The sequence below is a fragment of the Etheostoma cragini genome, chromosome 6 (genome assembly GCF_013103735.1).
Source record: "Etheostoma cragini isolate CJK2018 chromosome 6, CSU_Ecrag_1.0, whole genome shotgun sequence".
Classification (NCBI taxonomy): domain Eukaryota; kingdom Metazoa; phylum Chordata; class Actinopteri; order Perciformes; family Percidae; genus Etheostoma; species Etheostoma cragini.
The window spans coordinates 13,424,255-13,437,855 of NC_048412.1; the positions used below are offsets into that span (position 1 = coordinate 13,424,255).

General features: G+C 40.3%; 2 protein-coding genes across 2 annotated transcripts; both read left to right on the forward strand.

Moving 5' to 3' along the window:
* Positions 1-1,324: 1,324 nt before the first annotated feature.
* On the forward strand, positions 1,325-4,978 carry gpatch3 (G patch domain containing 3). The gene is made up of 7 exons (XM_034874681.1): positions 1,325-1,785; positions 2,345-2,805; positions 2,946-3,120; positions 4,099-4,158; positions 4,264-4,385; positions 4,465-4,592; positions 4,711-4,978. Exons 1-7 carry the CDS (start codon positions 1,371-1,373, stop codon positions 4,892-4,894), a joined length of 1,545 nt encoding a protein of 514 aa, XP_034730572.1. The 5' UTR covers positions 1,325-1,370; the 3' UTR covers positions 4,895-4,978.
* A 225-nt stretch (positions 4,979-5,203) lies between these two features.
* On the forward strand, positions 5,204-10,305 carry gpn2 (GPN-loop GTPase 2). Its single transcript, XM_034874682.1, has 6 exons — positions 5,204-5,309; positions 5,658-6,146; positions 6,296-6,452; positions 6,650-6,810; positions 9,461-9,591; positions 9,799-10,305. Exons 2-6 carry the CDS (start codon positions 5,727-5,729, stop codon positions 9,869-9,871), a joined length of 942 nt encoding a protein of 313 aa, XP_034730573.1. The 5' UTR covers positions 5,204-5,309; positions 5,658-5,726; the 3' UTR covers positions 9,872-10,305.
* Positions 10,306-13,601: the final 3,296 nt, after the last annotated feature.

A 13,601-nucleotide genomic window follows, 5' to 3' on the forward strand; every position in this document is an offset into this window, starting at 1 on the left:
AGTGTAATATTATAAACCTATGAGCAAATCCAATTGCTGACTCATCTCTAAACATGTCTGTGATCATCTGTAATTTCCAATCATATATGATGAGGAATAGCATTTCACAAGCCAGGATGGTCATGACTAAAAGACAATAAGTGTGTGATTGTGTGTAAAGTGATGTTGGCGTCCTGACACCGAGGTCTAGTTTTACTGCCTGCTACTATCAAAACACAATGATAAAAGCTGAGGTGAAGGCCAGAGCTGGAGCTCCCCTCTGGGTTAATGAACTCGGACTGAATGCATTTCTTGGTTTAGGCCTAGGCCAAAAAGTGAAAAAGTTTAAAAAGAATGTAATGTATAAGACTTTAATATTTTTCTTAAAGCAACACTAGAGAACGTTTAAATTTACATTTATGTATTATTTATATCTCATTCCAACCACAGATCCGCTTCCTTATCTGGAAAACTTGCAGGCAGTAGAGAGCCGCAAAGTGAATGCAGAAGTGCCGTTCCCCCTGTTACGAGTCGATGAACCACTGACCGATTTTGGAAACATTATTTTAAGGTACAAAAAGTTCTCTAGAGTTGATTTAAAAGACAACATGTGGTTGATTGCCCTATTCAGTAAGGTTAAACACTCTCAGCCTTGCTGCATTTTTGCATAAATCAAAAATAGATGTGTAAAGTTAAAAATGGAACCCGAATGCTGTCTTCTAACCATCATTGGAATCACATGGCTTCATTCCTCCTTTGGCCATTTTTATCTTATCAGAGTTTGTTATCATAAATGCAGAAGTGATCACTATCAATTTTATGCTCCGGGGGCTAGTTATTATTTATGTTAAATGTTTTGTAAATCCTTCTAGCTTTCTGAGAAGAGGGATCTCTCTTAAAATGCCTGTATTGGGGGTTTCTTTTTTTAGCCTATTGAGGTCATAGACAGTTAAAGAAGACTGAGGCGTGCGTTTTCTCCATAGACAGTTAAAGAGTTTTTCTTTTCTTTTTTTCTTTATTGCAAAAATAGGAAACAGAACACAAATGACATACAAAAGTATACAAAATAACATAAACATACATGAGGTAAACAGAACACAATACAATTTAGCCAGGGGAAAACTGCCTTCTTGTTGTTGGAGCCCAAAATCTGATTTAAATTAAGATTAGGAAATTAGGATTTTTAGAGCTGAATTTACATTATGAATGTGAAACTTTGCCAAAAGGATTAATTCATGTATAATAAAATACATATTTTCTTTACTTTGAATTCTAATAAAGAGTTTTTCTCTGTTTCTTCCGACATGGTTTTCTAACGTCTCAGGAAGCGGAACTGACGTAATTTATGAAAGTCTTTCCGGTGACGTTTTCTGTCGAGGAAAAAAACAATCATGGCGGACGCCGAAGCCGTATCTCCGGTGTATTTGGCCATTAGTAACATTCCTGTTGCCTTTCACTCCGCTGACCTGAGAAATTATTTCAGCCAGTTCATAGAAAGTGGCGGGTTTCAGTGTTTTCACTACCGACATCGACCGGAGGTTCTTAGGGAGTCCGAAGTGTCCGAAAACACCGTGTGTGGCGACGGTGAAAAAACCTCAAAATCTTCGGAGACCGACCAAGTGAGAGAAAACAGCTCCGCGAAGAAGCAGCGGGCGCTGAAGTCGTGCTGTTGTATCGCCTCCCTTCATGCTAAAGATGCTGACAGATTCGTCAGGATGTATGCGGGGAATCACTGGATCGACTCGAACGGGAACTGGCTGTCTAGACGTTGCGTTATCAAACGAGTGAAGGTTTCACAAGACAAAGGTTAGTGAAACATTATATATATGTGCTTCTCATAATCTCATCGTTTGAGGACTACCGATTTTATAATCGCGTCATATCAGGGTCCAATATTAACTTTTGTGTCCGCCGGGCCAATGGAAAGTGACCGTTCAGATTTTACCCGCCACTCAATAGATTACCATTGTTTCTGGCTGGTGAGTGAAGCAACTCTACCAGCCACTTGCATATTTAACAGCATGGGGCAAGTAGATGCTGCTAATTTTGGACCCTGCGTCCTATTTTTCCTTGAAAACCTAAAGTGACTTGAATTAATCATTATATAAATTATCAGTGTTGCAGTTGTGTAATTTTCAATTAGGACACAAGCTGATTCAGAGATTAATTTCTAAGGCACAACTTCGTCTAAATGAAAAATTCTGAGTTGGATAAAGAGTATAGGAATGATGTCAAATATGTCATGGCCTCTTCATGTAGGTATTACTGCTGTTTATTACTGGACATATGTTTTTGTTGTTTGTTTAATTGGGACCTTAAGTGTTATTGTAGTTTATACATATAAATTGCTTTTTTATTCTTTCAGATGATGGGTCATTCCCCTATAAATCAAAGCACGAGCAGCGGCACCGGGTGTCCTTAACAGAATGTTTCACAGAGGCTGACCTCAAAAGTTTATCTGAGCTGAATCCACCAGCGCTGATGCAGAATGGGAATGTGGGCACACCGGTGAAAGTGTTCCTGCAGCTCATCCAATCCTGCCGTCTGCCTCCGCGCCTCATCCGGAAGTTGGGCCTCACTTTCCCCAAGACCAGCTCTAATCGCCGTTACGGCAATGTGCCTTTCCAGTATAAGAACAGTTGGACACTTCCAGCCACAGAGGAGACTATCTTAACAGCTGCTGGCCATGAAATATCAGGACCGGGCATGTTGGCTGCTCCACCCTCAAGACGGAGGCAGCTAGCTGATCACACAGAAACAACACAGACTGATGAGCTGCAGACAGAAGAAGAAGAAGAGGAGGATGCACAGTCAAATGCAGATGATGTGGGTTTAAATGCCTTCATATTTGTTAGTATGTCAAATATAAATGCACTCGCATCTGTAGCTTGCGATATAGGGCTGGCTAAATTGTCATCATCATCCCTTCAGTGTGGTTTGATAATTATTCCTCTTGTTGGTTGTAGGATGATGACTACTGTGAGGAGTGGGAGCGCCATGAGGCTTTGCACGATGATGTAACAAGCCAGGAACGAAGCAAAGAAAGGCTGTTCGAAGAGAAGATTGAGTTGAAGTGGGAGAAGGGCGGCTCAGGCCTGGTGTTCTACACTGACGCCCAGTACTGGCACAAGGAAGAAGGAGGTATGCAACAAAAACAGGAATTATACAGTTTTCAACAATTAACAGAAAAAGCTCTTTACATATACGTTTTTTTTCTTCTTTTTTTTTTACATGAAAAATGAAATATCACCATGAGGGCTGAAACTAAAAATTCTTTTCAATGTACATTAATTAGTCAATTCTTTTCTTGATCAATGGATTAGTTGTTTGGTGAATAAAATGTTTGAAAATGGTGAAAAATTTCAATCACCGTTTGCCCATTTCCAAGATGACGTCCACGAATGTCTTGTTTTGTCCACAACTCAAAAGATACTCAGTTTACTGTTACAGAGGAGTGAAGAATGCCGAAAATATTCAAATTTAAAAAGCTGCAATCAGAATTTTTACATTTACATTACATTTATATCTTAGATACATTTGATGCTTGTATCCAAAGCGACTTACAATTGCTATAAACAGTTTATCAGAGGCCACACACCTCAGGAGCAGCTAGGTGTTAAGTGTCTTGTTCAGGGACACATTGGTTGATGCATCGCAGTGGGAATCAAACACAGGTCTCCTACACCTAAGGCATATGTCATATCCACTGCGCCATCACCACCCTTTTTTTCCCCACTGTCTATAGTTGATCAGATGATTTATCTTTGGAGCTCTAACCATCATCGTCGTCATCATCATCATCATCATCATCGTCGTCATATCTAATTGATGTTAGCCACATTAGCCAGCATGGTTGTGGGAACTGAAACGATCATTTATAGCCGGTGTTCTTTAGTTGGAATCTGACAACGTTCAATAACTGTTGTGTATTATTAAATTAAACGGTTTAATTCAACTCAATTATACAATTACAATTATAGGCCTCAAAAGACAAATGTTGATCTAAATGTATTCAAAGCACATTTATATGATGTTTTTTATCACTACTATTACTATAAATTAAGTGTATTTGCTTGATGAAATACCGATTACATTGATGTCTCCTGTCTTTTTTTTTAGATTTTGATGAACAAACGGCAGACGACTGGGATGTTGACATGAGTGTTTACTACGATAAAGGTATCTCAAGTTGGTTTTACATCCTTGATTGGCGAAGGGACCCAAACTGTGAACTCTCTCTGCAGGGTTAAGTTTTTTTTTTCAACCCAACTTTTCCTCTCATAGATGGAGGTGACATGGATGCCCGTGACTATGTCCGAATGCGATATGAAAAAAGGCTGAGGGTGGGTCTTGAAGATAGATCTGGACACAGTCAGTCTATTGGCAGCTTTGAGAGGTTCACAAAGGTAAGGTGGTGGCCTATTATTCATAGTTTCTACCATAGCCTATAAGGGCAATATTCTAATTTTTTCTTTTTCTTTTAAGGGCTTTGGTCGTCGTTTGATGGAAAGGCAGGGCTGGAAGGATGGTGAAGGGTTAGGACACAGTCAGATTGGGATTCCTGACGCCCTTGAGAGTGAGGGCCAACATCCCAATTGTAAAAGAGGCTTTGGGTATGTATGAACACGAAAACGCAGTCAAAGAAATATAACTGCATGCATGTTTTAGCATACGAGTGAGTGGACACTGATGTCAGTTCTATCTTGATGCAAATGTATTTCATTTCTGCAGGTATCATGGAGAGAAATTGTTCTTAAATCCTGTGAAAAAGGTCAGGACAGATTTTCATATAACTACAGTGTATGATAAACCCAAAGACATCGATGGCGGTGACACCTTGCTGAGACGTCAACCAAACACTTGCATGAAATACAGAGGCTGGCAGCCAGGTGGCAGCATTGGACCACGACGATGACTTCAATTAACATTTTTCTGATTCATAGATTTTTATTACTCACATATTTGTCTCACTGTGTTATTAAAACATTTTCAAACCTTTCTTTCCACTTGTGCTGACTTGGTCTTTTTATATTATTATGTAATGTCTAAAAAAACGTGTCTTCTTATGGCATTGCAATGCATATTTGCATGTGACTGTATCTAATGTATTAATGACGTAACGTAGGCTGAAATACTAAAGAAATTACTACCACAGAGATTAGTGTTAGTGCCCATAGAAATAACATTCTATGTCGATGGTAGTGCACCTTCAAATGAAAAACACGCTTTTATTTTGACATCTCGGTAACGTGACCCGGATGTAATTCAGAATAGCTTTAGCCAGTTAGCTAGAAGCTGTTGTACGCATGCAAACGCAACCGCGGCAAACGGTATTTATTCATCAATGCTTATTACATTTACAAATACAATTCCACATTGTCGTAATTGAAAATGTAGCTAACTCAATTAGACGTCTTTTGGGGTTACAGATAAACTTTTAATTCACTAGCGACAGTTAACTGAAGTTGTATTTATTAACTTAACGTTAATTTTACCCGAGTGTATTTATCACTAGCGCTTGCTAACGTTATGTTTATAACGTTGTACTTTGCTATCTACTCCTGCCTAATAAACTATTGAGGTTTTACTGTAGTAGTAAATTAATTGTTGAAAAGGCTAAACCTGCTTCCATCCTCTAACATGCAAATATCTGACAATGACTAACGTGACCCTGCCAGGAATCAACCTGGATGCCGATGTGGCCCCTCTGACATCCTGGTCTAGCTAGTCCCCGCGGCGCTGAAACCATGTCCAGCCTGACCGGAGCAACGCCCTCCCTGCGCTTCGGCCAGGTGGTCATTGGACCCCCAGGCTCAGGAAAAACCACTTACTGTCAAGGAATGCAGGAGTTCCTTACTCGCATGGGGCGCAAGGTGGTTGTGGTGAACATGGACCCCGCCAACGAACAACTACCGTATTCCTGTGCGGTGGATATCTCAGAGCTGGTCACTCTGGACGATGTCATGGAGGGTTTGAAGCTTGGGCCCAACGGTGGGCTCCTCTACTGTATGGAGTATGTTGAAGCAAATCTGGACTGGTTAGAAAACAAGCTGAAACAGCACAATGACTGTTATTTCTTGTTTGACTGTCCTGGACAAGTTGAGCTGTACACCCACCAAAGTTCAGTAAAGAATATATTCTCACAGCTGGTCAAGTGGAATTTTAGGGTGAGCTTCTTAAACATTCAGGGATTGAAATGATGTTATGTCTCCTGAACCTTGATGCTTTGTCTATTCAGTCATGTATGTACACTATTGACATATTGTAGATCTTAGGTCTTATAATGCTATGACTGAGTGTTTCTTGCCTCCTTAAGCTCACGGCGGTGCACCTTGTGGACTCTCACTACTGCGCTGACCCAGCCAAGTTCATCTCTGTGCTGTGTACCTCTCTGTCCACCATGCTGCACGTGGAGCTTCCACACGTCAACATCCTCTCCAAGATGGACTTGATTGAGCAGTATGGCAAACTGGGTAAGTTAAGAGATGTCGGCTTTACCTCAAACAAAACAAATAATACCACAGTCAAAAACAATATCACATATAAAAAACAGGATTTTTACTTTTTTGTCAGGAATGCATTGTAATCAGAAATTTATTTATGTATGTATTTTACTCATAATTGAATTTACCATGAAAACAACATGTTATTCCTGTGTGTTCTTGTACAGCCTTTAACCTTGACTTCTACACTGAAGTCATGGACCTGACCTATCTTCTCGATCATCTGGCTGCAGACCCCTTTTTTAAAAAATTCCACCGTCTAAATGTAAAGTTGGCAGAGGTCATACAAGATTACAGCCTCGTCTCCTTTGTGCCTCTCAATGTACAGGTATGACTGTTTTGCCGTCAGGCTTAATATTTTTTTTATAGTGATGGTGGTACATGCCAGCCAATAGAAACTAATATTGCTATAATTCCACTGGACTATGCTTCAGTAAAATAAAAGTGAATCACAGTTTTTTCTAAAAAGGTATTAGGTGGCTTAAGCTAACATGGAGGCCACATGTACGTTAGGGGTGGGGGGGAAATCGATACAGCGTAGTATTGCGATATTTTCAGTGGCAATACTGTATCGATACACAGGCGCCAAGTATCAATCTTTTATCATACATCCGTATGTTGGTCAGTTTGTCTGCTTGACAATCCCGTTTTGCAACAATTGCATTTAAATGACTTAAGAAGAATTAATAAAATGTAATTCATATGAGTTGTATGGTGCACCAGTAGTTATTTCAGCTATGTAATGTAACATATTTTCACTAACAACTCAAGTTGTGTACATGGTCTGTGGCAGAAGAAAAACATCGCTCTCTATCTGACCAGGCTTTGGGTGTTGTTGCTGCAGGAAAGTTAACACAGAGCTACTGTGTATTGTACTTAGCTACACACAAACCTCATTTAAAAAATAAATAAATAGGTTATTGCTCCGTGAATACCAAGTGTCAAGTCTGCTTTGAGCTTAATCCCAAACGGACAGACCTAATGTAGCCTGACCAGCTAGTACATCAAACTTGTCATATATACAGAAACGAAGCCTTGAAGGCTCAGTTTCTTTGTGTCACAGACTAACTGACTCAAAGATTATAAGTGATTTTTTTAGAGCAATACATTTTACTTATGAAAACTAGAGATTAACTATGTTTTGACTGAAAGCAGTTTTGACACCAAATATTATTTTGTCTCATGCTATATTTTTCTGTGGAATGATGTGAAGCCACAGAGATGTTGAGTAGACAGCGTAATAAGAATTCCTTCATTTTATTGTTGTAGCTGGGTTGTAAAAGGGTTAAGCACCCACAAAACATCCATACTGTGTAGAACCAGCCCAAACATGTTGAAAGACAACATGAATTCACCCATGCAAACATGGCTTCCTTCCAAGAAATTCTAAAAATCCCTTGTGGCATATTTCATTGTTCCAACGGGTAAATCATAAATCATTTTCAGCATTTGAAATCGAGCACTGGATCAATTTTCTGCAGATGGATTGGACTGTTAACAGGGAGTGGGCTGTCTGCACACTAAAATAGTTTCCTGGCATTATTTTTTCATCAAGACTGATGTGATAATAATAATAAATTGATTATCTATAGCACTTTTTAAGGACCCAAAGTTGCATTCCAGGGGAAGGTATAAAACAAAAACAAGACCGAACAAAACAAAACAACACAGAACTAGATTGAGGCACAGATGAAAAGGGACGGCGGCGAGTGGCTACGGATAGGCAGAGGTAAAGAGATGGGTCTTGAGGCGGGACTGGAACATGATGATGGACTCAGAGGATCTCTTGGGGGAGGGAGTTCCACAGCCTGGGAGCTGCCCTAGAGAAGGCTCTTGTCCCCAAAACAGCGGAGGTTGGACTTGTGGGTGCAGAGGAGACCGGCTGAGGTGGATCTAAGGGACTGTGAGGGTTGGGAGGGGGAGAGGAGGTCAGTAAGGTATGAGTGGGCCAGATGGTGGAGGGCTTTGTAGGTGAGGACCAGGATTTTGTAGGTGATCTGGCGGGAGATGGGAAGCCAGTGGAGAGGTTTTAGAACTTGAATGATGTTGTGCCAGGATTAGGTGCGGGTGTTGAGTCGGGCGGCTGCGTTCTGGACCAGTTGGATTCTTTTGATATTGGTAGAGCTGATGCCGAGGAGATGTGAGTTGTAGTAGTCCAGTCGGGAGGAGATGAAGGCGTGAATGAGTCTTTCAGCAGCGGGCAGTGTGAGAGAGGGTCTGATTTTGCCGATGTTATAGAGGTGAAAGAAGGAGGTTTTAATGACAGGACGCACGTTGGGCTTAAGGAAGAGGGTGGAATCCCGGTAAGGTCACTGGCCTGGGGAGACAATGGTGCCCCCAATCCTGTGTGTACAGAGAGAGGTGACTAGACCACTGTGCCATTACTGCATGTGGGACTAGTCATTTCTACATAATGGCAGGTTGGCACGCTTGTCTCTTTCCATGGGGAAATCAGAGTCTTGATGCATGTCTGTGTTTTCTACCATCTTTACGTTAAACAGCCATGGGTTACCATGGTTACCAATGTTACACTTTTAAACCCTGAGAAGGACAAGATGCTAAATTCTGATCATTGGAGAAAGTTTGGGATTTTTATGGGTTTGCATGTGTAGCTTACCTCAAAATACAAAATCTTGATAACCTCCACGGCTTAAGAGGTTGCACAGCAACATATCAAAGAGTTTCAAAATCTTTGTGAGCCTGCTGTATGCTGCTCATGCAATAGATCTGCCCGTTATGAAGAAATGAGTAGGAAAAGAGCATGAGTACATACAAAACAAATCAAATCAAATCAAATCAAATCTAACACTGACTTGGGATGTGATTTTTATGCTGATTTAGACCAGAAACCAGAAATACAAATACCTTTAAACAGCACTATATCAGGGTTTAAGTGAGAGTTTTTTTTTTCTTCCAGCAAATTGGTTTTGAGAGAGGAGAACCACCTGATCTCAACTGCTTGTCTTTTCTGTGTCCAGGACAGAGAGAGCATGATTCAGGTCTTACGAACAGTGGACAAAGCCAATGGCTACTGCTTTGGAGACCTAGAGGAGAGGAATCTACAGGCTATGATGTCAGCTGCTGTGGGGGCAGACTTCCAGTTTGACTCGTATCCTTTTTTTCTAGCCATGATAGTGACTAACTGTGACTCATCTGGTTTGAAATCTAACCTTAAGATTTACGGGAAGTGGCTGATGACTGAATACTCTGGTGTCTATAACGACTTTGGATTATATTTGGTCAAAGTAAATTGAATCTTACAATATACAATTTAAAATGTGTTTATTTTTACATGTTTTCCTTAACAGTACCCCAGTACTCTTGGAGTGCAAGAGCGGTATGTCGAAACCAGTGGAAAGACTGTAGAAGAGGAAATGCTGGATCTGTAAATTGAAGAAGCCCAAATAACAGGACAAAACTGGTTTCCTTTTTAGCATCACTTTACCAGGGGAGTCTTGGCAACATCCATCTCACTTGGCCTGAATTCTGAGCCACTCTACAAACGCGGTGGAGAGATAGGAACTAAATTTGGGCGCTGAAGATGCTTCAAGGTTGCACCACACCTCATAAAAATCACGATGAGGATGACTGAAGCGAGGAAATGCAGAGCTTTTCTTGTTGTGAAAAGTGTGATGTATTGTATTTTTCACAAGGAAATTTTCAATAAATGCCTATCCATTTCCTTAACATGTATCAAATGTAAGTGCCCTCATTAAGGTTTTGTTTTGTAAGATGTTGATTGTTCCATATTTTTGATAACAATAAGTTAAAATGTCCCTGGGTGAATCATATTCATACTGAAACAATAAAGTAACTGCAGTTATACTGAACATTGTGTTGTGTCTTCTACAGTAAAGAATTAACTGAAAATAAAAGGCTGCTTTTTTCAGATTTTTGGTGCATGAAATAATTCTACTGAAGAGTGTCGTGTATTTTAATTGGAGAAGTGTGGCAAAAATTATGCAGAAGACTTTGATTTTCCTCACACTTAACCTCCTTCCAATGTGCATATATATTAGTGAGGAGTAGCTTGTCTGACAAGAACATCCAGAGAACAGACAGCATATTTCCTGTGAAATACAGTGGAATATATGGAACCTGACAATTGGCAGTCCCTTTAGAGATGCGAGTGTGTATGTGTGTGTGCGCGTGCTCGTGCTCGTGCGTGTGCGAGCGCTCGTGCTTGCAGTAGATGGGTAAATAGGAACAAGCAAGACATATTTTATGGTTATAGAACACATTTTAATATTCTCATCCATTAGTCACATAGAACCCACCAATTTGATATCTAAGTTTTAAGAAGTATTTGGGTGTCTGAACAAATACTATAATACATATGTATACGATAGATGATACTGCTATGTTTTTATTATTATGACAGATTACATTTGCAAATGGGTATTCTACAAATGCAGAATACCCATTTGAACTTTTCCTGCCACAGGCAAAGAAACTCTTTAACACGTCATCACTGGGTGCTAGACAAGACTCTGAGACACCACAATACTGCACTAAGTGCAACCTGTACAATTGGTTTATTTACATTTTAGCATACATTTTAGCATACTATTTAAGCAGTTGCCCATTTTGTTTTCCCATCCTGTATATATTCAAATATTTGTTCTTATATTTATAATACTATTACTATTAATATTATTATTTCATGTATATTTTATATATGTAAATTGTATCCTAGTATTTCATTTATATGTATCTTCTATGCTGTGTGACTGATGTCTGTTTGCTGCTGTAACACCATAATATCCCTTTTTTGGGGATCTCTAAATATCTATCTATCTATCTATCTACAAATGGGTATTGTGCAACATACTGGGTAAAAATCCAGTAAATCTAAATAAATCATGGGATACTCAGTAATAAAATAAGTGCATAATGTCCATGAAGCAATTTTTAACAAAAACGAGATGACTAAAGAACATCACCAACACATCAGAAGTAGTCATGACTTTGACCAATAGCGAGTCTTGTATGTTAAGCCTTCTGTCCAGCAGATGGCACATGAGCTTGCAAATCCTCCTCCCAGATCCGCAAAGGTCTGCTCCAACTTTTCCCCACAGCCAGAGCAGAAAAATTAAGTCAGGCGGGGAGAGGAAGCTACATTAAATCTGTTTCTGCACAACTGGCCCTGTGTCTGGTCTCTGGGATGGAAGACTCTCTGTCTTTCTAAAAGCAACTACAACTCTCTTTTTTAACTCGTAGGAGATCACTTTTCCCACCCCTAGTGTTGTACTATTTCATTACTGTAAAACCCAGTTTAAAACCCAACATACGCATTACAAATGTATACACCCAACATTAAAACTTAAAGTCTAGACAGCCCTCATACACACATATATAACACGAGGCTTCGTGTGAGTGCATGTTCTTCTCATGCATCGTTGTACTTAGTCTAAAATAAAATGTGATCCACTTTCCGAGCTCGCACTGATGTGGGAAATCACATTAACCCTATGTGGAATGATGTGGCTGTGAAATTATATGTGCCTGCATAGCTCTCTGCTCTCCGTGCATTAGGGGGGTGTGTCAGGCAGAATGTTAAATTGTGTTCAATGTTTGTACATGTGATCAAGTATGCCTTTTCACTGGTACTTCCTGCCCCCCCCCCCGCACAAGCCCCCTAGAGGTTGATATATGTATGTGTGTTGTGCGTGTGTGTACGTGTTTGTCCGTGTGTGTGTGTACGTGTGCACGCGTATCTGTGCGTGTGCGAGAGAGACAGTTGTGTGTGTATGTGTGTGTGTGTCGAGAGAAAAGAAACCGAAAGAAACCGTCGTCTTACACCCACAATACTTGTGATCAATACCCAATCGAACTATCCAACGCCTCGTTAACCTTAACATGCATTTTCATTTCATTCTTTCAAATAAAAAACTCACTCATCCTAACACATACACTTCTCATTACCAGCCCGCATCTCACACACCCTGTTTGTTTGGTTTATGCCAAAAATGTCTGCTTCATTTGACCGAGGAGAGGAGGGGGACACATGCTCCATTTTTGTAATTGTTGGGAGACTTTGAAACTGTTCATGCATCCTCTGTCTGGTAGATAAGGTTTTTTTTTTTTTCTCTCTGTACAGCGTAGGGTGAGAAAGAGCTGGAGCCTGTGTGTGTACCCATCCCCCCACACTCAGCAGAGGAGTGTTTCTGCTGGAGTGAGAGACAGGCAGAGAGGAGAGGGGGTGGTAGAGGAGAGCAGAGCAGGCAGGCAGGCAGGCAGGGGAGGGAATAAGAGGGAATGTGCAGATAGTCTCGTTTGCTGCAAGGCTTCCTCCTTCTACTCTGGAAAAACCTGTGTGTTGCCTTTGCTTGCCTAAATTACCACTTAGAAACACTGGTGGGAATTAACTAAAAACAACTGTGACCAAAGGCAGTTTTCTGTACTGAATATATTTATAAATATGACTATTACTACTCATTTTTTTCTTCTTTTTTCCAAGTAGTTGTGAAGGTGTACAGACTAGGTTAAATGTACTAGTTTCTGTAGACTATATCTTACAGTGTGCAGTGCAGCTCTTTACACTTGCAGCTGTGACATTCACATCTGGGCAAACACACATGTACTTGAAAAAATATATTTCATGAATTAATTAGTACACCCCTGCACTGATCACTCATGAAATTGACCATGCATATGAATATGTTTTGTAATACATAACCTCATCGGTTGTTTAAAACTTTATAGTTCTTATATGTTGGTAACACAACATTAGTCAGTTGTGTGAACATTAGACTCTCATCACTCTTCATGTGGAGAAAATATTCCATCTATGGGGGGAAGACAATGTGACTGTAAGAAAAAGTCCAGTCCGTATTGGGGGTTCCAGTCCATGTTTTGCAGCCATCTGTGCGGCTCAGTAAAATGGCTGTATCTAGCGGAGCCTCGTGTTGGTTGGGTTTGCTCCCTGCCTCTACCCGGGCTCAGTAACACAACTCCCACAACAATTTCTGTCGCTTTTTAACGCATTGTATGGAGCTTCCATCATATTTCTAACCCATTTACGGAACCGGAACCGGGATGGCAGCCGGATTCGGTCCGGTATAAGGGGTGGGAATGAATCGACACAAGGATAAATGGTTATAAACTATTATTTATATT

Bases quoted from the DNA above. Each gene is read 5' to 3' on its own strand.
- gpatch3 (XM_034874681.1), top strand. From the start codon at position 1,371: ATGGCGGACGCCGAAGCCGTATCTCCGGTGTATTTGGCCATTAGTAAC. The intron at 4,159-4,263 runs GTATCTCAAGTT...TTCCTCTCATAG, and splicing joins GAGTGTTTACTACGATAAAG to ATGGAGGTGACATGGATGCC. The intron at 4,386-4,464 runs GTAAGGTGGTGG...TTTTCTTTTAAG, and splicing joins GCTTTGAGAGGTTCACAAAG to GGCTTTGGTCGTCGTTTGAT.
- gpn2 (XM_034874682.1), top strand. From the start codon at position 5,727: ATGTCCAGCCTGACCGGAGCAACGCCCTCCCTGCGCTTCGGCCAGGTG. The intron at 6,811-9,460 runs GTATGACTGTTT...TTCTGTGTCCAG, and splicing joins TTGTGCCTCTCAATGTACAG to GACAGAGAGAGCATGATTCA. The intron at 9,592-9,798 runs GTATCCTTTTTT...ACAGTACCCCAG, and splicing joins GCAGACTTCCAGTTTGACTC to TACTCTTGGAGTGCAAGAGC.